The sequence below is a fragment of the Pan paniscus genome, chromosome 5, assembly GCF_029289425.2.
Source record: "Pan paniscus chromosome 5, NHGRI_mPanPan1-v2.0_pri, whole genome shotgun sequence".
Classification (NCBI taxonomy): Eukaryota; Metazoa; Chordata; class Mammalia; order Primates; family Hominidae; genus Pan; species Pan paniscus.
This window is the reverse complement of record NC_073254.2, coordinates 174470770-174494739: the sequence shown is the minus strand read 5'-3', so window position 1 is coordinate 174494739 and position 23970 is coordinate 174470770. Positions and strand designations below refer to the sequence as shown.

Here is a 23970-nt window from a genome sequence, read left to right as displayed (position 1 = left end):
TTCTGTCAGTAAAGCCCATCCAGGCACTTTGTCACATTATGGATAGCGCTGTCTGGGCTTGCCTGCCCAGGGCAGGTGCTCTTTATTTTAATTTGTATTACGTATATTTGCTCTGAAAGTTGTTTTTGTTGAAACTTGAAAAGCCAGGTGCTTGCAGCTAGAGAATGGGCAGACTTATTGGAAATTTGCTGAACAAGGTTTGTTACCATGAAGTAGGGACACCCTCAGCCAAGTGTAATGGGCTGTGTAGAGAATTGTCCATCAAAACCCCCAGTATGATGGCCACTATGGAACTGGACTTCTATTTCAGGACTGGCATTTCCTGAAGCGTTATGGCAGGGTCTCTCAAAGTGAGGTGCCTGGGATAGTAAAGAGATTACGTTATAAGAGACACAAACGTGACAGGGAACTACTGTGTCACTGATGGTTCCAGCACCTTGCTGTCCAGTCTGTTTGATGAGGTCAAGGAAAGATTCTCTCTGTAGCTGTCATTTTTCCAGCACCTTTTATTTGCAAATTTTTCTTTTAGCATGAATAAGCAGGCCCTGGGAGACAGTTCCATCTAGCTAAGTTTGCTTTGCTTTCATATTTATATTCATGTTATTTATTTATTGAGAGGGAGTCTTGCTTTGTTGCCCTGGCTGGAGTGCAATGATGCGATCTTGGCTCACTGCAACCTCCGCCTCCTGGATTCAAGCAATTCTCCTGCCTCAGACTCCCGAGTAGCTGGGATTGCATGCCTCTGTGCCACCATGCCTGGCTACTTTTTATATTTTTAGTAGAGATGGGGTTTCACCATGTTGGCCAGGCTGGTCTCGAACTCCTGACCTCAAGTGATCTGCCTGCCTCAGCCTCCCAAAGTGTGCATTCATGATATTTATATTTATGGCAAGCGACACATATTTATAGCAGTGACTTAAAGGTTCTTATAAAAAAGAAATTAAAAATGAATTGATTTGTTAAACTAGTAAATAATAGTAGAAATGACACTCAGATTTGGTAAAATCATGAGGGTAGTACTTGAATGACTGAATGACTGAAGTTTGGGAATACTGTCTTGGTGTAATATGGATTTTTTTTCTTCCACTGTCTGGTATTTAGTTTCTGCTTCTGAGGACCTACTTAAAATTTGGATGTTAAAATCTGATAACACAATAATACACTACTTCTTACCCACTATTATGGCTATACTAAAAACGATGGATGATAACTAGTGTTGGTGAAGATGTGAAGAAATTGGAATCTTCATAAATTGCTGGCAGGAATGTAACATGGTGCAGCTCCTCTGGGAAACAGTTTGACAGTTCCTCAGAATGTTCAAGAGTTACCACATGACTCAACAGTTCCACTCCTAGGTATATCCCCAAGAGAACTGAGAACGTACATTCACCTAAAAACCTATACATGAATGTTCATAGCAACATTATTTATAATAGCCAAAAAGAGGAAACAAACCCAAGTGTCCATCAACTGGTGAATGGATAAAAATGTGGTATATCTATACAATGGAATATTAGTCAGCCATGAAGAGGACTGAAGTACTGGTGCAGGCTGCAACATAGATAAACCTTGATCACCTGATGATATATGAAATAAGACAAAGATAAAAGGTTGCATATTGTATGAAATGATTTATATGAAATATTCAGAACAGGCAAATCATAGAGATAGAAAGTACATTCGTTCTCAGCACTTTGGGAGGCCAAGGCAGGTGGAGTTCCTGAACTTAGGAATTTGAGACCAGCCTGGACAACATGGTGAAACCCTGTCTCTACAAATACAAAATTAGCTGGGCATGGTGGTTTGCGTCTGTAGTCCCAGCTACTTGGGAGGCTGAAGGTGGGAGGATTGCTTGAACCTGGGAGGCAGAGGTTGCAGTCAGCTGAGATTGCACCACTGCACTCCAGCCTGGGCAATGGAGTGAGACCCTGTCTCAAAAAAAAAAAAAGGAAAGAAAGTAGGTTCTTGATTACAGGAGTTGGGAGAATAGGAAATAAAGAATGATGGCTCGTGGGTAGGGTTTCTTTTTGGGGTGATGGAAATGTTCTCAAATTACAGTTGACCCTTGAACAATGTAGGTTTGAACTTCACAGGTCCACTTATAAGTAGATTTTTTTTTTCAGTAAACGTATTGGAAAATTTTTTGGAGATTTGCAACAATTTGAAAAAACTCTGTAGTCTCAAAATATCAAAAAAATTAAGAAAAAGATATGTCATGAATGCATAAAATATATGTAGATATAAATCTGTGTGTTAATAGACTTTATGTTATCTGTAAAACTTCTGGTCAACAGTAGGCTATTAGCAGTTAAGCTTTGGGAAAGTCAAATGTTACACATGGATTTTTTACTACGAGGGGGTTGGCACGCCTAACCCCAAGTTAGTTCAAGGGTCAGCTGTAGATAGTGGTGATTATTGCATAACCTTGTGGAAATACTAAAATCCACTGAATTGTACACTTTAAAAGAGCAAATTTTATGGTACGTGAATTACATCTTAATAAGAAAGATCTGGTAGCAAAAGAACACATGACTGGTGATAGAAGGCTTTTTGTGGAGGTGTTGTCTAGCGTTGCCAATGGAATGGGACTGGTGTCATCGTCCCACTGTTTAATAGGATGGTGCTTTTCCTGATGGTGCCCACGTAGCCTTTGGTGCCAAAATCCTATTGTAGGCTGACATGAGCAAGCTCCAACTGGCTGGACAAAGTGTAATATTAGGTTTTTATCTTCACAGTAGCACTCTGAGGTCTCTGGATTATTCATATATTTATTATTCATATGCGATGATGATGGGGGAGGAGGGCTTAAAGTTGGGTGGTAGAGTAGGGACCTGAACCCTGGTCTTTATACTTTCTTTCTACTATTATTTGTAAACAAACTGTCACACACTTGAGAGGTAGCCAATCAGTTGCAAAATGGGGTTGAAGATGAGAAAGTTCAGTCTTGCCAGATTAACTTGCTTATTTAAGGATTTATGCTAATGAATTTTTTCTTTGATGCCAGTATAAATATTGACTCAAGATGTCATTAACAGCAATAATAAAGTACTCTTTAATTTGCAAAGAACTGTCAAACACAGTGCTTCGTATTTTCTTACTTTATTTATTTATTTAGAGATGAGGCCTTGCTCTGTTGGCCAGGCTGGAGTGCAGTGGCACGATCTTAGCTCACTGCAGCCTCTAAGTCCTGGGCTCAAGCGATCCTCCCACTTTAGCCTCCCAAAGTGCTGGGATTACAGGCATGAGCCATTATGCCCACCCTATCTTAGTTTAAAGCTGAGGAAACTGAGGTCTAGGGATTAAGCAACTTCTCTACACAGAGAGGAAATTAGGAAGTCAAGCTGGTTCTTAAGCCCAAGTTGTCTGACTCTGTGTCCGCTCTATTTGAATTTTTCCATAATGGCTTCCTGTTGCTTTGGTGTGTGGGGAGGCGTTCGTTCTTCATTCATTCAGTAGTTATTTACTAAGTGCCTCCTAGAATCTGTTCTAGGAGGTGGAGATACTGCAGGTAATAAGACAGATGAGATCCCTAATTCTACGGTGCAGATGTTTTAGAGGAGGTGACAGACAGGAAGCCATTATCCTAATAGAGTCGGTAATTTCAAAAAGTGTTGTCTTCAGAAGGAAAAAATTTAAAAGGCAGTATGATAGAAGTGACTGTGATACAAAGGTGGACTTTTTTAGGTTAGATGGTCATGGTGTGTGTGTGTGTGTGTGTGTGTGTATGTGTATGTATAAAATATATATGGGCTGGATGCAGTGGCTCATGCCTGTAATGCCAGCCCTTTGGGAGATCAAGGAGGGTGGACTGCTTGAGGCCAAGAGTTCAAGACCAGCCTGGCCAACATGATGAAACCTCATTTCTACTAAAAGTACAAAAATTAGCTGGGTGTGGTGGTGCCTGCTTATAATCCTGGTTGCTTGGGAGGAGGCTGAGGCAGGAGAGTCGCTTGAACCCAAGAGGTGGAGGCAGCAGTGAGCCAAGATCGAACCACTGTACTCCACCCTGGGTGACAGAGTAAGACCCTGTCTCAAAAAAAGAAAAAAAAGAAAAAAAAGAAAAAAAAAAGCCTAGGCGTGGTGGCTCATGCCTGTAATCCCAGCACTTTGGGAGGCTGAGGCAGGCAAATCGCCTGAGGTCAGGAGTTCGAGACCAGCCTGGTCAAAATGGCAAAACTCTGTCTCTACTAAAAGTACAAAAATTAGTCGGGCGTGGTAATGGGCGCCTGTAATCCCAGCTACTCAGGAGGCTGAGGCAGGAGAATCACTTGAACCCAGGAGGCGGAGGTTGCAGTGAGCCGAGATTGCGCCATTGTACTCCAGCCTGGGCGACAAAAGCGAGACTCCATCTCAAAACAGACAAACAAAAATGATATATATATATATATATATTTATAATGGGTCTAACCACATACTTTACATACTTATATGGTATACATATATAAGTAAAATGTTATGAAAATAAACTTGAAATTAAATACTTATTTTTCAATAGAAGACTGTCATTCTAATGTGTGATTTTCCCATCAAGGCATAAGCCTTGTGCAAAATCACTTCAAGGAGTTACCTCTTAGGAATATGACCTATGCTTCTTGCTTAAGTCACTAAACAGCTGTGGCGATCGTAAGCAGAAGATGGCATCTCCAGTTGTTGGTGCTCTTCAGGACCACCTGTTGACAGTGTGTATCGTGAGAACCCCTGAAGGCATCTGTAAGCCCTCCATGGGGGAGTGTTACATAGTAGTAGCATCTAGTTGATGTATGTCCTGGCTAAATAAATATAAGTTGGTTTAGATGGAATAAATTCTTTGTTTTGGGGAAAGTGTCATTCTTCTGGGACTCCCAAGCAGAAAGCTTTTATATTGTTGGCAGCGCCGTGCCTCTCCAAAACAAGAAACAGGCCATGAGGGATGGAGGTGATTAAAGGTATCTGGGGAGGATGTGGTCGGTGGTTCCATGGGAAAGGTTTCAGTAGCTGTTGTTTTACCTAAAGACTGCTCTTGGGAATGGCTGTGGAGGCCATTTGAGGGCTCTAACTGGAAACAGTGGCCATCTAATCTGCTTTTCCTTTTCCCCAAAGTTTTGCCTCCCTCTTTGCTGCCTCCTGCCTGCCTGCCCTGTTTGTTTTCTCTTTGCTTAGCTCTCTTCCTTGGAGTGGTACTCCCACATTTTCTTCTCTTCCATAAAAAAATACAGGTGGACCGGGCTCACTCCTGTAATCCCAGCACTTTGGGAGGCTGAGGTGGGTGGATCACTTGAGCCCAGGAGTTTGAGCAAGCCTGGACAACATATCGAGACCCTGTCTCTATAAATAAAAAAACAAAAAAATTAGCTGGGCATGATGGTGTGCACCTGTAGTCCCAGCTACTCGGGAGGATGAGGCAGGAGGATCATTTGAGCCTGGGAGGTGGAGGCTGCAGTGAGCTATGATTGCGCCACTGCACTCTAGCCTGAGCGACAGAGCTAGACCCTGTCTCAAAAACAAAGCAAAAACCAAAAAAGCAATTGGAGGACAATAGCTCAAGAGGTCTTTTTTCACTCATCCTTCCCGTCCCCACATCCCCCCATCCCCAACATGTTTTCTTTAAGGGATCACCTAGTTGTTTCCATAAGGGCCAAGGCTGGGTCCTGGACTCTGGGAGTGTGAACCCTCAGTCAGGGTTTACAATATTTCCAAAATTTTGCCAGTATTGCTGCTCATGCTTGTGCGTGTTTCTGTGGGGCAGGCGCTTCCTTTGTTTTTGTTTTTGTGGTGAAACACAAGTCCGTACATGAGCCAAGGGAACTGGCCCTTCTCTACTTACAAGCCACTAGACAGGTATTTTGTTTCTGGAGCCCTTAGGATATACAGGTACATGGTGACCTGTGCTGACAACTACTTGACATTTTCTCTTTCTGTAGTACTGTTTCTCTCTCCCTGCTTTTGTCTATTTCTGAAATGTGAATGGCACACAGAAAACTTGAAGTACACAGCCTAAAGTACCATATTGTTATTTGGTCCCAGCAAGGGATAACTTGCCATTTTCTAAAGTTTTTTCGAAATAAATTTGGAACATATAGGTAGAGAGTTTGTGAATTCCACAAGTGTTTCATCCTTTGGAGGCAGTCAATTGCATATGGCTGCTTAGGTCACTACTGGCCTGGAGGACCAGTTTCTAGAGATACATTCAAGCATGAAAGCACTAGAAAAGAATTCCATCCAGATTTCCTAGAAAGAATATACAGAATCCCCCTCACCTGTATTTTTGAGTGTTATTTAGAAACTTGGGCTACCCAACTCATCACATACTGGCTTCTGATAATGTCTTTAAGTTAAAAGTATTTTCTCGTCTGACCCATCCAGGTGGGAGAGCCATTTATATCTACATGGCCATGAACATTTCTGATGGCAGTCATAGACAGTAAGCTAAGTTAGCTTAAATGATGTGTATAATTTCCTGTTATATAAAACTGTACTTTCCAGAGATCAGCTAAAGAGACATCTGTGAACGTTTCTGTGTTGGAGGATGGGGGTAGCATCTGGCAGTGAGAATGTGAGTCCCCTGGTGTGAGCCAGGCTCGGCGAGGCTGTGAGCAAGTCACCTCCCTCTGGGTGCCTCAGTTCCTCAGCTCCAGGTGGGACAGTTATAGTACACATATGAGGGGATGCTAGGAGACTTAAGGGGTTATGTATATATATATTAAGTCTTAGAAAGCACCTGCCATGCAGAAAGTGACATTTACCTGTTTTCTGTAATTATACGTGTAATTTTATATGTGCATTTTCCCAAATTTTAGTAGATTCTTTTGAATATTAGAGGAAATTTGAGTTCTTCTTAACCATAATATTTGGTAAGATAGATCGACTCTATTGTATTTTGCATTAAAGACTTTAGAATTTTATTTAAGCTGTCAATTTTGCAGATCTGAAGATGGAAACTCTTGTATTCATTCACCAAACACAGACCACTTTTTTTTTTTTTTTTTTTTTTTTGAGACAGAATCTTGCCCAGTTGCCCAGGCTGGAGTGCAATGGCACGATAGCAGCTCACTGCAACCTCCGCCTCCCAGGTTCAAGCAATTCTCCTGCCTCAGCCTCCCGAGTAGCTGGGATTACAGGTGCCTGCCACCATACTCGGCTAATTTTTTATATCTTTAGTAGAGACAGGGTTTCACCATGTTGGCCAGGCTGGTCTCGAACTCCTGACCTCTTGATCCACCCACCTTGGCTTCCCAAAGTGCTGGGATTACAGGTGTGAGCCACAGTGCTGGGCCCACAGACCACTTTGAAGTTTTCCCCTGCTCTCTCCCTCCTATGCCATGATGTCCCTCTTGAGAGCGCACTGGTGGCCTGGGCTTTATGGCTCACTAAGGCCTTTGACTTTCTTTTTTTCTTTTTTCTTTTTCCTTTTTTTTTTCTGAGACAGAGTCTTGCTCTGTCGCCAGGCTGGAGTGCAGTGGTGCAATCTCGGCTCACTGCAACCTCCACCTCTCGGGTTCAAGCGATTCCCCTGCCTCAGCCTCCCGAGTAGCTGGGATTACAGGTGAGCACCACAACGCATGGCTAATTTTTTGTATTTTAGTAGAGATGGGGTTTCACCATGTTGGCCAGGATGGTCTCGATCTCCTGACCTCATGATCCGCAGGCCTCGGCCTCCCAAAGGGCTGGGATTACAGGTGTGAGTCACTGCGCCCCGCCCAGGCCTTTGACTTTCTTTAGCGTGCTTCTTAAATCCATGATGTGAATTGTATGTTAGTGTGAATGTTTCCGAGAGTAGAATTTTTTTTCCTTTTGAGAACCTCAGTGGCATTGCCTGCTCTTGGCCTCTGTGGGAAGGACAGCAGAGGGGGCACTGCTGTCCCTGCTGTGACAATGTGCAGTGATCACAGGGAGGCTTTCACCCTCCACCCTAACAGTCAGTCCCAGCTGAGCCAACCCAGGATCTGGTTTTCTGTATATCAGATGCACGATGCACACAACTGTTTTATTAAGCATGAAACAAAACCAAGAAGTATAACAGTGCTTTACAGTTCTTCTCTTAATTCTGGCCTCGTATGATCTTATCATGTATTAACCTCAGAAACACTACTTTTGCACATGTCAGTTAACTGTACACAAATAGTGCCAATTCCTGCCCTGTTGATGGGAGCTGGCTTTGCTATTAGAGGACTTTCTGCTATCGGGGGTTTGGCATGAAGGTGGTGCCTGATTAGTTTGATGATGGGAAAAAACACAGCACCTTAAGAAGTACAGAATCATAGCAACGCAGGGCCAGTGGGAACCACAGGGTCACCTTCCCAGCTCCTGCATTTTACACTGCAGTGAAGAAGCCAAGTGATCTGATTGAGGTCACTTAGCTCATGAGAGCCAGAGCCAGAGGCCTAGATACTCTTCCCTCAGCACAGCAAAAAGGTGACTCTGTAAGATGAGAGGACCCTAGAGATTCATATCAAGCAGCATAGGATCTGGGGAATGTTGTCTTGGCCCCTAGAGTGTAGTGAAAACTGGGTTTTCTGGAGAACAAGAGAAAGCTTCAGTTAAGTCATTCTGGTAACCAGGGCTGGCATCCCGTGAAGCCGCGAGCATAGCAACCTTGTGGGAATTTTGTGTTGAAGAACTCGAAGGATTCTTCCCCTGCTGTACTGCAGGCTGCAGGATTGGGATCTTCTTTTTCTCATTTCCCACGGTGAATACCCCCAGCCCATGTGCCAGTGGGCTGCATAATAAATATTTAGTGATGTATATATGAAAGAAAGGTGAAGCCGGGCGCGGTGGCTCACGCCTGTAATCCCAGCACTTTGGGAGGCTGAGGCGGGCCGATCACAAGGTCAGGAGATATCTCAAGACCATCCTGGCTAACACGGTGAAAACCAGTCTCTACTAAAAATACAAAAAATTAGCCAGGCGTGGTGGCGGGTGCCTGTAGTCCCAGCTACTCGGGAGGCTGAGGCCAAGATTGTGCCACTGCACTCCAACCTGGGCGACAGAGCGAGACTCCGTCTCAAAAAAAAAAAAAAAAAAAAGAAAAAGAGAGAAAGGTGAGAAGATGAGGGTCAGACAGGTTCACCGGAAAGAATACTGACAGGGTGGGGGGAAATTATACAACTTTATTGATTTATGCATCTCCAAACTGTAGTCTTCAACCTCAGCTGGACTTTTCCTTCCTTTTTTTCTCTTTCATTCAACCAATCCCAAAGTGCTTCCTCTGTGCTGGGCAGTGCAGATGGCGAAATGGTAAATAATGCGGCCATGCATGGTCCTGGCCCTCTGTGGCGGGAGGCAGGGGGCTCGCTGCAGCATAATGAACACATAAACAGTCACAGGTTTGGAAAGGCTTGTGGAGGGCACAGCGAATAACAGAATGCTGGGCTCCTTCATATACCGTGGCCAGCTGAAGCCTCCCTGCAGATGTGAAGGGAGCTGAGACTGAGCCATTCTAGGTAGACGGGACCTCACAGGGAAAGGCCTCGAGATAGGAGCCCGAGGTGCTTGGCCAGCATCCAGCATAGTGGTTAGGGGAGAATGTGGCCGGAGATGGAGATGCCTTCAGGAAGATCACACTGGACCTTTTTGGCTGTAGATTTTATCCCCAGTGCAGTGGGAAGCCAGTAGGGCTTGGAGCAAGGGAAGAGCATTGAAGTTGTGCATTAAGAAGGCTTTAAGGAACCTCAAAAACATGATACTAAGTGAAAGAAGCCAATCACACAAAACCACATACTGTACGATTCTGTTTATGTGAAATGTGCAGGATCCATTATGTGAAACATCCAGGCAAATCCATAGAGACAGAAAGTAGATTAGTAGTTGCTTAGGGTTGAGGGTCAGACAGGTTCACCCGAAAGAACACTGACAGGGTGGCGGGAACTTATACAACGTTATTGTATAATTTCGGGGGGAGGGACTTCTAATGGGTACAGAATTTTCTTTGGTGAGGGGGTGTTAAAAATTCTAAAATTGATTGTGGTTAGGGTTGCACAGCTCTGTGGATATTCTAAAACCCGCTGAATTGTTTACTTTAAATAGGCAAATTGTATGGTATATGTATTATGTCTCAATAAAGCTATTAAAACGTTTTAGAAAGACTTTAATGCTGCCTGGCAAATCTGCTCCATTGTCCCAGGCGGCTGTCCCCAGCCGTTTCGGCCCTTTTCCAGCCTCCTTGTATTGGAGCACCCCTTCCTGCCTCCAACTCCTGCCACTTCAGGAAGTAAAAGGCATCGGTTGCGGATAATATGAGATTCCTGCCATCAAACCTCCAAATCTTGCAAGCCCATGCTGGGTACATGCTCTCCTTTCACAATTCTGGGAAATGGCTTTAAATCCTGACTCTGCCTATTATTGGTTGTGTGACTCTAGGCCAGTTACTTATAAGCTGAGCCCCAGTTTCTTTTATTTTTTAAATAATAGCGCTTACTATATACCTGGTAATTTTTGTAAGTGCTTTAAGAATATTAACTCATTTACACATTTTAACACATTTAATCATCCAGTTAATCCCATGAGGTATAGGGACTGCCGTCCTCTCCATTTTGTAGATGAGGAAAGTGAGGCACAGAGAGGTTAAGTAATTTGCACAAGGTCACAGCTGGGAAGTGGTAGAGCTGAATCCAGGCCTTCTGGCTCCACAGGCCATACTGTTTCTCCTGGCCTGCATAGTTGGTGCAGAGCTTCTTCTTGCTTATTTTACAATTGTTTAATCTTCAGCTACTTGAACAGCAACTATAAATTATGCCATTTCCACAATGCATCCCGTGGTGCTAAAAACATAGTAAGTACTCAGTAATGGACTCTGCACATTAACGTACTTAATTGTCTTCCCCTCCACTTATTTCTTCGTTGACCACTTCAGACCCCCCAAGGATCTAGGTGCCCAGTTGAGGTCCAGGTTCTGTCTTAGCTTTGCCTTTTTCCTGATAGTCTCTGGGATTTGCTTTCCTTACCAATAAACTGGAGATGATGATAACCCGGCCAGCACCCTCCTGGGGTCACTGCAGGGATCCATGAGCCACTGTGTGGGTGGGAACTTTGTAAATCAAGCCGCCCCCTATTCACGCGGGGTTTTAATTTAATACAAGACCTGGCTGTTTGGACCACGCACTTTGAAATGATGATGGCAGTGTTGGGAGAGGGTTGGCTGAATGGTTTTTCCATGGAAATCCTGACGGCTCAGGTGGAGCAGAAGTGATGGATGTGCTCACCTCCGTACGGTAGAACTTGCCCAACTTGACACTCAAGCAATGGCTGCAGCTGTCGCGGCCACTGCGTGTCTCTGTGCGGAGTTGGTTCTCCCCCGTGCTAAAAACATAAACTTGCTGTGCGGCAGGGGAGCTAGTTAATTCTACCCTTCATTCAGCGTAAGCATGAACTGAGGAGAGTTTTGCCGGTGTTTGGTTTTTAGACCAAATCGAATTTACGGTTTTGGCAAAGTAGGCTGCACTAGAGGAGGCAAAAAGTACAGCTTCCTGGGTAAAATGCATTCCTTTCTTCTGTTTCATATGTGGCTTCTCTCTTCCCCTCCCCTCCCCTTGTTTGGTCCAAGGTCTGTTACAAAATTGGATACAATGGTGTGGTTACTGAATTACAACAAACAACCTTGGAAAGTACATGTTTACCAGAGTATTGCATAGGTTTTTGTGTTCATCCCCACAGTTGTGTTTTTGTCTTTAGAATCTCTCATTTTGCATTTTTAATGTCTGCTGTGAGATATAGGTATATGCTTGTACACACACATGCACGCACACACACCTTCAAACATATAAGTCAATGTTGTGTTTCTTCCCTGCCCTCAGTATTATCTTTCAAGCTCCTCATACATTGTTTTTTGAGGGAGGAGCAAGGAAGGAGGACTCAAAGGAGAATATTGAGGGCTGCCATTATATTCTGAATTCTGATGATCTCTTCAGTTGACTTAAGATTTGCATGTCGGTTCTTTTTTTGTGATTTAGATCAGCATAAACTTCTCCCTCCAAAAATGCTTTCAGATAATACCAACTTCTGTTCTTTCGCCTGTCCCTGCTCTGGGTGCTTCTCCCTCCATGGCTAGACTTTTTTCAGCAGCTCAGGGTCCCAGGAGGGGTTGGGGGCAGGCTGGGTCCATTTCACAGTGGTCAGAAGTTGTACAGAATCTGTTGGGGTTGGGGTTGAGGCAGCGTAGGCTTGGGAGCCCTACAACTTGAGAGCCAGAGGTTCCTGGTTAAAGTTTTCAGCTGGGACACATTACTTACCCATTCAGAAACCTCAAATGAGGGCAGCCCGTCTGACTTGTTTTCTGGTTAACTTGAATCCTTGAGCTAAGGTATTCCTTCTATTTTTACTTTCTTAAATTATCCTGGCATGGATGTGTTTGCTAGTTCCAAATTTTGTTTAAATAATATGTCTTCTACTTATGTCGTGAAACTCAAAGTGTGGTTGTTCCTTGGTTACGTCTTCCGATGTCTTCAGGGTGACCTAAGTCTTAGAGAACATTGGTTACTAACAAGAAAGTTGAGTTTGCTTTGGGAACAAGAAAGCGCTTTAGGGTTGACTGTCCTTCCATTCCACCTGTTTTTGCCTTTTGTAAGAAATTGAAGCTGTGGGCTCATTACTACGTATTTGGTAGCTCTTCAGCAATGTGTAGATCAGCTTTTCCCAAATGGGTAAGAGTCTAAACTTTTATTTTCTCTTCTGCATTACTGTTCTTTCAGCTTGGTACCCCAAAAAAATGGCCAGTGGGGTGTCCCTTATCCTCAAAATCAGTCATTCCATTTCAGAAACAAAGTGAAAGAACTTTGCTATTTGTAAGTTGGGCTTCCCAGGGTTCTTGGTGGCTGGATCTTTATTATGTGTTTGGATTTCACATGGCCCCTGCTTCCAAGGGAGCAGCAGTCCCAGCTCACAGCTCTGATCAGGGTCAAAACCCGACTTTCATGCATCGTCTTTATATGGTTTTTCTCAAGACCAAGTTCATTCATTTACTAGTCTTTCTTTCCCTCTCTTTTTCTTCTCTTTCTTTCTTTCTTTCTCTCTCTCTTTCTTTTTCTTCTTTCTCTTTCTTTTTTTCTTCTTTCTTTTTCTTTCTTTTGTAGCTTTGAGGATATTTAGGACTTAAGTTTCTGGGCAGCTTATTTCCTTTTTCATTCTCTGCTCTTGTAAGTAAAGGTAACTTCTGAGTAGCTCAGACATATGTTGGAACTATGGATCTTTAGACCTGAAAGAAGCACGGCAGCTTTCCAATCCAGTTTTCAGACATTATGTTTCATCATGGTCCCCGTTCTTCAAATTAAATTTAACCACAAACCTCGAAGGATGACTGATAAAATCAGAGCTGCAATTAGTAGTGTGCGTGGGTGTCAGTTCTAATGGAAGCCTGCTAATCTACTGATGGGAAGCCTGAGAACCAGAACTAAGTGAGTTAGCCAGTGTTACTGGGGCAGGACAGGGAGTACAGCCAGGAGGAGAAATTGGGCTCATTTAGGTAGAAATCAGATTAGTGGCAGCTGGGGACAGGGCTGTAGGGAGGGAGTAGGCAGCAAAGGGGCCCGAGGGAACTTTTTTGGGGCGTGATAGGAATGTTTCTATCATGATTGTAGTGTGGTTGAATGACTGCCTATTTGTCCAAGCTCACTGAGTTGTACCCTGGAAATTGGTGACTTTTAATGTCTATAAATTATGCCTCAAGAGAACTGACAAAAAGAAAAAAATAAAGTGGCTCAAAAGTTGTAAGGAACCTCCTAAAACATTCAGGTCTTTCATTAGGGGAGGGGGGGGTAACATTTTCTATGCTTTTAAATTCAGTGTAACTGTATGAAATGATTCCTTAAAAAATACAACAAAAAAAGAAAAACTCACATTCCCTTAATTCCAGACTAGACTGGTGGAGTCTATTTTTCTGGTCGGCAGAGGTCATCATCACTCTGTACTCATCGCTGCTGTCAGTTATACCAAGGGCCTGTAAACCTGGGCCAGGTAGTAAATATTTTAGGCTCTGTGGGAGAGCCATACGGTCTCTATCACAGCTATTCAACTCTGCCATTGTAGTACAAAAGCAGCCAGAGGCAATGTGTAAACCAAGGAGTCATGGCCGTGTTCCATTCAGACTTTGTTTGCAGAAACAGGCAGCTGGCAGGATTTGGCCTGGGTGCTGTTTTTGCCAACCTGTGCGTGACATTTTTGTTACTTTTGGAGAAACTCAGCAGAACAGGTGCTTACTGTGTCCTCACCAGTAGGGTGAGTTACAGGATGATGGGACTGCAGGGAGGTTTGGAAGAGGACGGGTCCCAAAGGACTTGAGATGCTGTGTTGAGCTAATGGACTGGGATCTGTAAAGGACAGGATGGTTTTGCTCAGATGGAATGATAGAGGATGAATTAAGAGGAAGAAGGGAGTGAGCGTGGCCGCCACTTTCTAGGTTATTGCAGAAATCCGGGCAAGACATAAGTTCCGCTGTGACAGTGACCACAAGCAGAAGGGGACATGGTGAAGGGATACTCTGCAGAGACAAATGACAGAACAGAATGCAGAGAACGCCTGTAGCTGGGATTACAGGCCACCACGCCCGGCTGTTTGCGTTTTTAGTAGAGACAGGGTTTCACTATGTTGGCCAGGCTGTTCTCGAACTCCTGACCTCAGGTGATCCACCCACCTTGGCCTCCCAAAGTGCTGGAATTACAGGTGTGAGCCACTGCATCTGGCCCACTCCTGGGTTTCAAACATAGTATTATTGAACAACCTCAAATTGCTATATTTAAATCAACTCTTTATCAACTAGTCCTGAAAATTAAGGCCTACAGACATCAACAAAACGAGCAACAGAAGAAAGGCATTTCCAAGTGATGTAACTGGGTGACTCATTTCACGAAAGGGCACTCGGAGGCCTACCAGTAGACCACCTTTCTGGCTTTTGGCATGCCCTGACATCAGCCTTGCTCCCTCCATTAATCATACTATGCTCACATAGAAGCCAAAACATGTCACGCTTCTGTTTGAAAGCTGTCTTTTTGTTCTTAGCAACATGTCATGTTTGGGGGAAGTTATAATATACTGGCCAGTGGTGTCAGTAAGTCGGGAAGGCTAAGGAGCTTTGATGTCAGGTCTTTACCATTTAATGTTTTTCAAAGTATTGGGAATTCTGAGAATATTGTGGTCAGGTGTAAATGTACCCCCCAAATCCTGTTTCCTTCCCTCTGGTTCAGATAATAATAAGCTGACCTACCCCTGAACCCCATCTCCTTTGTAATGGACGTCGATTTCCAGTAGAGAGTAGCTTACATGTAGTAGTTGCTTCCTAAAGTTTGTTGAATTAAATTGAATTTGTGTGAGTCTGTGATGATTCTCCTCGTGGAAGAGCATAGTCTACCAAAATCCTGTTGGAGCAAATTTTTGCATCACATGTCACTTTTTTTTTTTTTTTTGAGACAGAGTTTCATTCTTGTCACCTAGGCTGGAGTGCAATGGCATGATCTCAGCTCACTGCAACCTCTATCTCCCAGGTTCAACTGATTCTCCTGCCTCAGCATCCTGAGTAGCTGAGAATACAGGGGCCCACCACCAAGCCCAGCTATTTTTTTTTTTTTTTTTTTGTATTTCTAGTAGAGATGGTGTTTCACCATGTTGGCCAGGCTCGTCTCGAACTCCTGACCTCAAGTGATCCACCCTCCTTGGCCTCTCAAAGTGCTGGGATCACAGACGTGAGCCACCGCGCCTGGCACATGTCACTTGCGATTCTTAAAAGTCTTGAGTGAGATGAGAGTCTACAAGCTTTAGCTAAACTGATTTCTGAATTTAATCATTAAAAAACAAAACAAAACAAAACAAAAACCCAGAAAACAAAAAACAACCTGAAAGCACAAAACCCAACTCAGGTGAGAGTACTCAATGCAAAACGTTGGAAGAACCACTCTGGGCTCCTGTATTTGAAGAATTGTAGCTTCTGCCAACTTGAGCTTGCTAAGCTGGAAGCAAAGCCACAGAAGGTGTGGTCTGTGGGGCACTTTCCACTAAAGTGGTCATGATGACCATTTGCTTTCTGGGACCTAGTTCATCATCTGATTTTACTCTTTTACAGAAAATGAGAATAGCCATAGTTTTTTGTTGTTGTTGTTGTTTTTTTTTTTTTTTTTTTTTTTTTTTTTTTTTTTTTTTTTGCATTGGGGCGTTTACTCTAACTTCTTAGTCTTCATGTATATAATCCTTTCTACACTTAGGGGAGATTAATTAATTAATAAAAATTCTTAGTACAAGGCAGATATCTTGTCAAAGACTGATACTGAGAGGCTTGGAGTTTTATTTTGTTTATGATATTTCTCTTTGTGTAGAAATGACCTCCTTTAATCTTGAAATGTTGAAATGTGCAGCAAATATCTGTAACTGATATCACAATCAATAGTGTAGTTGCTTATTTGTATAAGAAAATAAAAGCAGGCCAGGCATGGTGGCTCATGCCTATAATCCTGGCACTTTGGGAGGTTGAGGCAGGTGGATTGCTTGAGGTCAGGAGTTCGAGACCAGCCTGGCCAACATGGTGAAACCCTGTCTCTACTAAAAATACAAAAATTAGCTGGACGTGTTGGCGGGTGCCTATAATCCCAGCTACTTGGGAGGCTGAGGCAGGAGAATTGACAAGAGTGAAAGAAACCCTGTCTGGAAAAAAAAAAGGGAAAGAAAATAAAAGCAGAAGACTTCTGTGCATTGGTGTGATATTAATATTTATGTGGAGCTCTTTGTCTTTCTTCTTGCCTCGTGTGTTTATTTGACAAATATTTATTGAACACCAGCAATGTTCTCCACACCAGTGGAGGAAGTAGTGAACAAAACAAAATCACTATTTTTTTTTTTTGGTTTTTTGAGACGGAGGCTGGAGTGCAATGGCATGATCTCGGCTCACTGCAACCTCTGCCTCCCAGGTTCAACTGATTCTCCTGCCTCAGCATCCCGAGTAGCTGGGATTACAGGTGCCTGCCACCACGCCCGGCTAATTTTTTTTTTTTTGTATTTTTAGTAGAGATGGGGTTTCACCATGTTGGCCAGGCTCGTCTCGAACTCCTGACCTCAAGTGATCCACCCTCCTTGGCCTCCCAAAGTGCTGGGATTACAGATGTGAGCCACTGTGCCCGGCCAAAGTCACTGCTTTTGTGATGCTTACGTTCTGATATAAATCATAAAAATTTTTTAGGTGAAACCAATGATGATAGCAGGCTCTCACATTTGGGAACACTTTCTGGGAAAGGTAATAACATAGCCACCTAAGCATTTGGGAGTTTCTGTGTCTCTTTAGCAACTTTTATTCTCTTTCAAAAATTTTATTATTATTATTATTTTTTCTGCCAGGTATAGTGGCTCACACTTGTAATCCTAGCACTTTGGGAGGCTAAGGCAGGAGAATAGCTTGAGCCCAGGAGTTCAAGACCAGCCTGGGCAACATAGGGAGACCTCGTTTCTACAAAAAAATAAAAAATTAGTTGGGTGTGGTGGCACACACCTGTAGTCCCAGCTACTTGGGAGGCTAAGGCAGGATCATCACTTGAGCCCAGTTGTTCAAGGCCGCAGTGAGCTATGATCGTGCTGCTGTGCTGCAGTGAGACCCTGTCTCAAACAAACAAACAACACATTTTTTCTGTTAACAGAGATGGGGTCTTGCTATGTTGTCCAGGCTGGTCTCAAACTTCTGGCCTCAAGCAGTCCTTTTGCCTTGGCCTCCCAAAGTGCTAGAATTATAGGAGTAAGCCAGCATGCCCAGCCAGCAACTTTTATTCTGAACATTTAGAAAATTGAGGACCTGAATAAATCACATTTTAAAATTTAACTAAATTTACCGAGTATTTACTATGTGTTCCATGGTGTTTTAAGTTCTTTATAAACATTAACATTAAATTTTCATTACAGTTCTATGTAGTGGGTAGTATTAGTATTCTCATTTTACAAATGAGACAGCTGAGTAACTTGCCCCAGGTTACCCGGTCAGTAAGAAGGGAGACTGGTATTGGATTGCGGGCTCTTATCTCTGTGTGTGTGTGTGTGTGTGTGTGTGTGTGTGTGTGTGTGTGTGTGTTTGTTTTCATCTTGCATTTGGGATTTCCTTGAAGGTTTAGGATTATATGCAGCCAGATTTCGTGACAATAGAGTAGGTCTGGGCCCTGTGGCTCCCTTTCTGTGAGAATTTCTTCTCTTTTTCCTTCACATTTAATTACGTGTTTAATTTGTATAAATGGAATGTGTTTAATCTAATTTTACTGAATTGTGTGTTTCTCTTGGTCCTGCTAGACTTTCTGTAAATTGCTTGAAGCAAGAAACTGGCAGATAGATCCATCTGACAAATAAGTAAAAGAATATGGTTTATTGCAAATTCTAAGACTATTAGATCAGTTTACTAGAAATTGAGGCTTTTCCCTCCTTTGTGGGACTGCGTAATAGTTTAATTTAGCTGTTTATAAATGTTTAATTGTATTCTAAACAATAGGACTGCCGAACAATAGGTCATAATGTATTGGAATAATAAAACTCTGGGGGGCGACACTATTTAAAACCTAGCATATTCAATATATGTGTGCCTTGAGGACAAAGTCTTCAGGCTACAATACATTCTATTCTTATGTGGGCAGTAACGTGATTTTTCTGCTTGATAATTCTACATCTCAGGGAACTTGTGATTATTTGAGGTTACAATGCTTCTATTTTCTCATAATCCTCAAGGAGATTCTGGTTAGTTTCTCAGAGAAATGCTCTGTATTCTTCAATTCTCAATCTCTAATCATTTGTCGCCTGCATGCTGTCTAGAACCCTCACCGTTCCTCCCATCTCAACCTTTTCAGTGCTCCAAACATTTCCTTACTGTTCTAAAGCTACTTCTGAAACCCTACTCCTTCTGTGAATTTTTCGGTTCATTAAAAGAGAAATGATCTGGCCTCATCTTTATTTCTCCTTAGCATTCAGGAATGAAGCTTAAGGAACATCCAATATACTTTTTCACTTTAGTTTTAATGGACTGATTTATGCTGTGCATGAAAACGAATGTGAATCTCTCAGTGTTAATGCTTTGTATTATGAGCAGTGAGCTTGTTCAGCACAGTAAACATCACCTGACTGGGCCTTGTTTAAGAAAGTCCATCATGTGTGGATTAATATGAAAGGAAATGTTATTATATTTGTATTATGTTGCTTCGGCTGCCATAACAAAGTTCCATAGACTGGGAGGCCGGAACAACAGAAATTTATCTCATCACCATTTTGGAGGCTAGAAGTCTGAGATCGAGGTGTCAGCAGGGTAGGTTTCTTCTGAGGCCTCTCTCCTTGGTTTACAATGACCGTCTTTTCCGTGTCTTCACGTATCTTTCTTCTGTGTGTGTCTGTGTCGTAATCTCCTCTTCTAATAAGGACACGAGTCATATGGATTGAGCCCACCTTAACGATGTCATTTGAACTTAATTCCTTCTTTTGGGATTCTCTCTCCAAATACATTCCAGGGACTGTAACATACGAATTTTGTGGGGACACAGTTTAGCCATAACAGGCTTGAAATGTATAACATAGTTGTCCTAAACTTGTATGACGAATTAAAACAAAAAATTCTTTTTAAAGCTTAAAAGTAGGCTAGCGAAGACAGCGTCCCAAGAGAGAAGAGAAAATCATGATCAGGCTTAGAACTGGCTAAGTGATTCTGGGTAAACTTCACAGTAATTTCTGTTTTGTCTGTGCTTTCTCAATTTTTTGTACTCAGTGAGATCTGAAATGCCTTTTAAGTGCCTCTAAGATTCTGTAATTCTATTTTAATAACTGTCTTGTTGTTAGACCTTACTGCTGATTTAAGAAGTTGTTGGAGAAGAATTTTTATAATCCTGGGTTATAATCTCGTGTTTGTGAGAAAATGCAGAAGAGCGAGGCTGTGTCCAACAGACCCTTGATGATGTGTGCATCAGCCCTTCTCTTGGCATCTGACCAGCTGTATGACTGTGGACAGGTTATGTATCCTCCGTGAGCCTTAATTCTTTCATCAACAAAATAGTTAGGAGGCTGTCCTTCAATCTTGTCTCTTGTCATGGTTGCCTGCTACAGATAGATACTGCCTCCCCGGCAGACGATTGACTCTGAGTGTCCTGGTGCTGAGGTTGCATTTGCAGCCCAGGTAGGGTGTTGGTCTCAACACCTGTCGACTTGCCTGGCCTCCACTGCCTGCCTGACTCGCGTGCCACGAAGGCCACCTGTAGCTCAAGGCTGTCAGAGCGGAGCTGGGTTTATATCAATATCCCCAGCCTCACTTGCTGCGTAATGTCTAGCCCCTGGGCTAGACAGATGTCATTTCAGGGAGGATGAGTTGGGTTCCAAATGGTTACCATAGTTTTTTTTATTACTTCCTCTTCCTATATTTAATAGCCCTAAATGGTTATCAGAAAACTACTCTTCTTCCTGTATCTTATTAGGAGGCAAATGGTGAACATTTGTAGGGCAGAGATGTAGTTTAGCCTCACACATCAGATTTTAATATCCATAGACTTTAGTACTACAAAAAGTAAGTGCTGGGCCTTTTCTAGCTCAGAGAAATACCCACTGACACAGGTTTTGTGAGGATTAAATGAAATAAATGTGTGTGTGCATCTGTGCGTGTGTGCACGAGTGTGTGCGTGTGTGTGCATGTGTGCGTGTGTGCGTGTGTGTGTGCGTGCGTTTGGTGGGGAGGGGCAGCAGCATGCTTTCTACGTACTTTTCCCGTTAAATTGAGTGTTCACTCTTTGTGTTAGGATTGAGTTTATATAACTTTTAAAACACTTTTAAATCACTAAGTCTTTGAAAACACTAAGGTGACTTTTATTATTAGGCTTCAATAGATCAATTGATTCAGGGTAAAATGTTATTCCAGTAAAATTATTAAAACAAGTTCTCTGTACAGGAATAAGAATTCTCAAGTTCTATTTGGCTTACTCGTTTTAGTCATTATATACAAGCATTAAAATACGGCACTTTTGGCCATAGTGTTTGACCTGGAAAAATTCCCGTAAGCGAACCCATTTACCATGCCTTTCTATGTGGTACCACTGCTGATACCTGTCTCCTTTAGAGTCTGTATTTATCAGAACTTTTTCAGTTGCAAGGGACAGAGATTCGACACAAACAAGCTTAATCTAAAAAGAAAACTTATTTAAACTTAAGTGAAATATTCTAGGGCTAGAAGTATCTTTATTAAGCAAGGTTAGATCCAGGGGCATATAGGATATTATTGGGGGCATTTTCTCTCTCTCTTTCTCAAATGGATTTATTCTCAGAAAACTGATGAGAAAAATGACTGCCAGCATTGCCAAGGTTTATCTTTTGACTTCTGATTGGAAAGTAAGAAAGAGCTTCTCAGTTCTTGTGTCCATATATCAAATATCAAGGAAGATTCTGATTGGTTCTGCTTGAGTCACATGTCCATCCCTAAACCTATGACTGGCTGGTGTATAGAGCACTACGGGAGACCTGGCCATGTGCCACCCACTGTGGCAAGGCATCTTGACTGGCAAGCTCCCTGGGATTACGTGGGATGGGAGGGATGATGTCCCAAAAGAAGGGTTGCTTAGCAAACAGACAACATGTCTGGTCTAGATAATTAGCGTTTTAAGTCAACAGGGGTTTGGTGTTTATTCCTTTAGTTTACAGGGAATGAGAAGGTAACTATCATAAAATTCTGTTGAATCACTTGAGAATGTTAAGCTGCCCTTGAAAACCTGTTTGACACGTCATGCAAAAGTGCCCATCAGGTAGAATAGGCCTCACATAGTTAACCAGATAGTGGCATCATAATTGTTGGTTGCTGAGATTGATGTGACATGTGGGCAGTTTGCGGGGGGGCGGCGTAAAGGAACAAAATGGCAATAATGGGACTTCTGATTGTTTTTGGCAGGGTTGGATGACTGCCTGCAACAATATGTCCACAAGTTTGAACGAGAGAAGATCAACGGCGAGCAGCTGCTGCAGATTTCCCATCAGGACCTGGAGGAGCTGGGGGTCACACGGATCGGACACCAGGAGCTTGTGTTGGAGGCTGTGGACCTTCTCTGTGCACTGGTTAGTTCAGGAAAAGATGGTCTGTACCGTGATGACGTTCTTTAGAGCCTTGCTGTCTTAAGCCGTCATTGTTTGTGATTTAGTGTATCACTGTTTCCTTAATGCTCCATCAAAATAAAACATGAGCTGAAGATACTATAGGAAGGGGAAAAAATAAGTTATTTTCTACAGTAAGGGTTGGCAAACTATGGCCTGCGAGTTAAATCTGGCCCACTATCTATTTTTGTAAATAAAGTTTTATAGGAACACAACCATGTCCATTCACTTACGTGTTTGTGACTGCTTTCTTGCGACAGTGACAGAATTGAGTGGTTGTAACGGGACCACATGGTTCCCCCAAAGCCTAAAATATTTATTAACTTGTCCTTTACAGAAAGAGTTTGTCTTTTTTAGAAAATCTCTGTATTAGTCTAATTTTCTTTTATAAGGAAAAAATGATGGAAATACTCCTGAATGAAAATGTCACCTTCTGACCAGGCGCAGTGGCTCATGCCTATAATCCCAGCACTCTGGGAGGCCGAGGCAGGTGGATTGCTTGAGTCCAGGAGTTTGAGACCAGCCTGGGCAACGTAGCAAAACCCTGTCTCTATTAGAAATACCAAAAGTTAGCCAGGTGTGGCTAGCACGCACCTATAGTCGCAGATATTCAGGAGACTGAGGTCAGAGAATCACCTGAGCCTGGGAGGTGGAGGCTGCAGTGAGCAGAGATCGCACCACTGCACTCTAGCCTGGGTGACAGAGTGAGAACCTGTCTCAAAAAAGAAAAGAAAATGTCATCTCCTAAATTGAAGTGAGAAATAGGTTCTGATTTTCATGTCTGGTTTTGTTACTATAAAAAGCGGTTGAGTTTCACAGATATTTGTGATATTTAAATAACTGATATTTGCACTTGACATGACCTATAAAATGGGAAAAAAATGTGGCCTTCATTACATTTTGTAGATGATGGGTTTTGGCTTTAACATGAATGAGTAAAATCCTGCTGGGTCCTGACACTAGAATCACATGGGTAGCTGCGTTAGGTGTGGGCCAAAAACACCTGTAAGGACATTTTGTTTATAAATTGGTTAGTGTGGGTGGGATTCAAGTCTGCCTGTCCCGGTGCCAGGCTAAAGATGCAGTTTACTTAACTGTCAGGATTTGGACAAACTCGACAGCATTCAGGCTGGGTTAGTAATGCCCTGAACCCCAGCCAGGGGTATATACAATTACATCACTGAGAATGGTGGGAAAGAATGTGCTGCTGATGATTTTGCCGTCGCTGGTCTGCGTACTGTTGATTATATAACACTTGCTGCATTGTGTGTATTCTTCTTCTTAAAATGGACAGAGCCTTGTCTTCTGCTCTGAGATGTGCTGCTCTTGTTTAGGAAAGTAATGGGGAAATTATTTGTAGTTGATAAATGAGCTGCCGCCTGGGAGACGCTATGGCCAAGTAGTCTGAGCACGGGTCTGGGAAGCAGGAATTTGCATTCTAATCCTGGCTCTGCTACATGCTACTCCCTCTGTGACCTCCGGGGAAATGGTGGTGTCTGTTTTTCCCATCTGTACAGTAACGCTCACCTTAGATGTGGCTGTGTACTATTGTGTGTTTTGCACTGCCCAGACATCTAAGCATCCTGTTTATTACCGAAACTGTATTTTCTTTTTTTTTTTTTTTGTACAAACGTGTTTGAGTTTACTTTTATTATACTTTCTGGGAACATGGCTTTTCCGTCTTTTCTGCTTGATGTTTTGCAAATTGTCTCTTTCACTTTGCAGGAATACTTTGAGGACGGGTAAATTTACTTGGAAATCCAAAGTAGGAGAGGCAGGAAGAGTCAGCTAGAGACGCATCACGTGCATCAAGCGGGATGATAAACGTAACAGCTGCCTCTGGGCATTCTCTTTGCTTTTTCCTCTTCTCTACCTCTTAGAGCATTAGGCTAAAATGAACAAAGCTGGACAAATGCCAGAACCTAAAGCTGTGTTTTATCTCCT

The 23970-nt window shown here is 42.8% G+C and overlaps 1 protein-coding gene across 4 annotated transcripts in view; it reads left to right on the top strand.

The window, feature by feature from the left end:
- The window catches only part of CNKSR3 (CNKSR family member 3), a 106893-nt gene that overhangs the window by 40199 nt on the left and 42724 nt on the right, over positions 1-23970 (top strand). For all 4 annotated transcript variants that reach the window (XM_034963107.3, XM_034963111.3, XM_034963110.3 and 1 more), the window contains exon 2: positions 21827-21990. In XM_034963107.3, coding sequence (XP_034818998.3) covers positions 21827-21990 — 164 coding nt within the window. The remainder of the gene's footprint in view (positions 1-21826; positions 21991-23970) is intronic.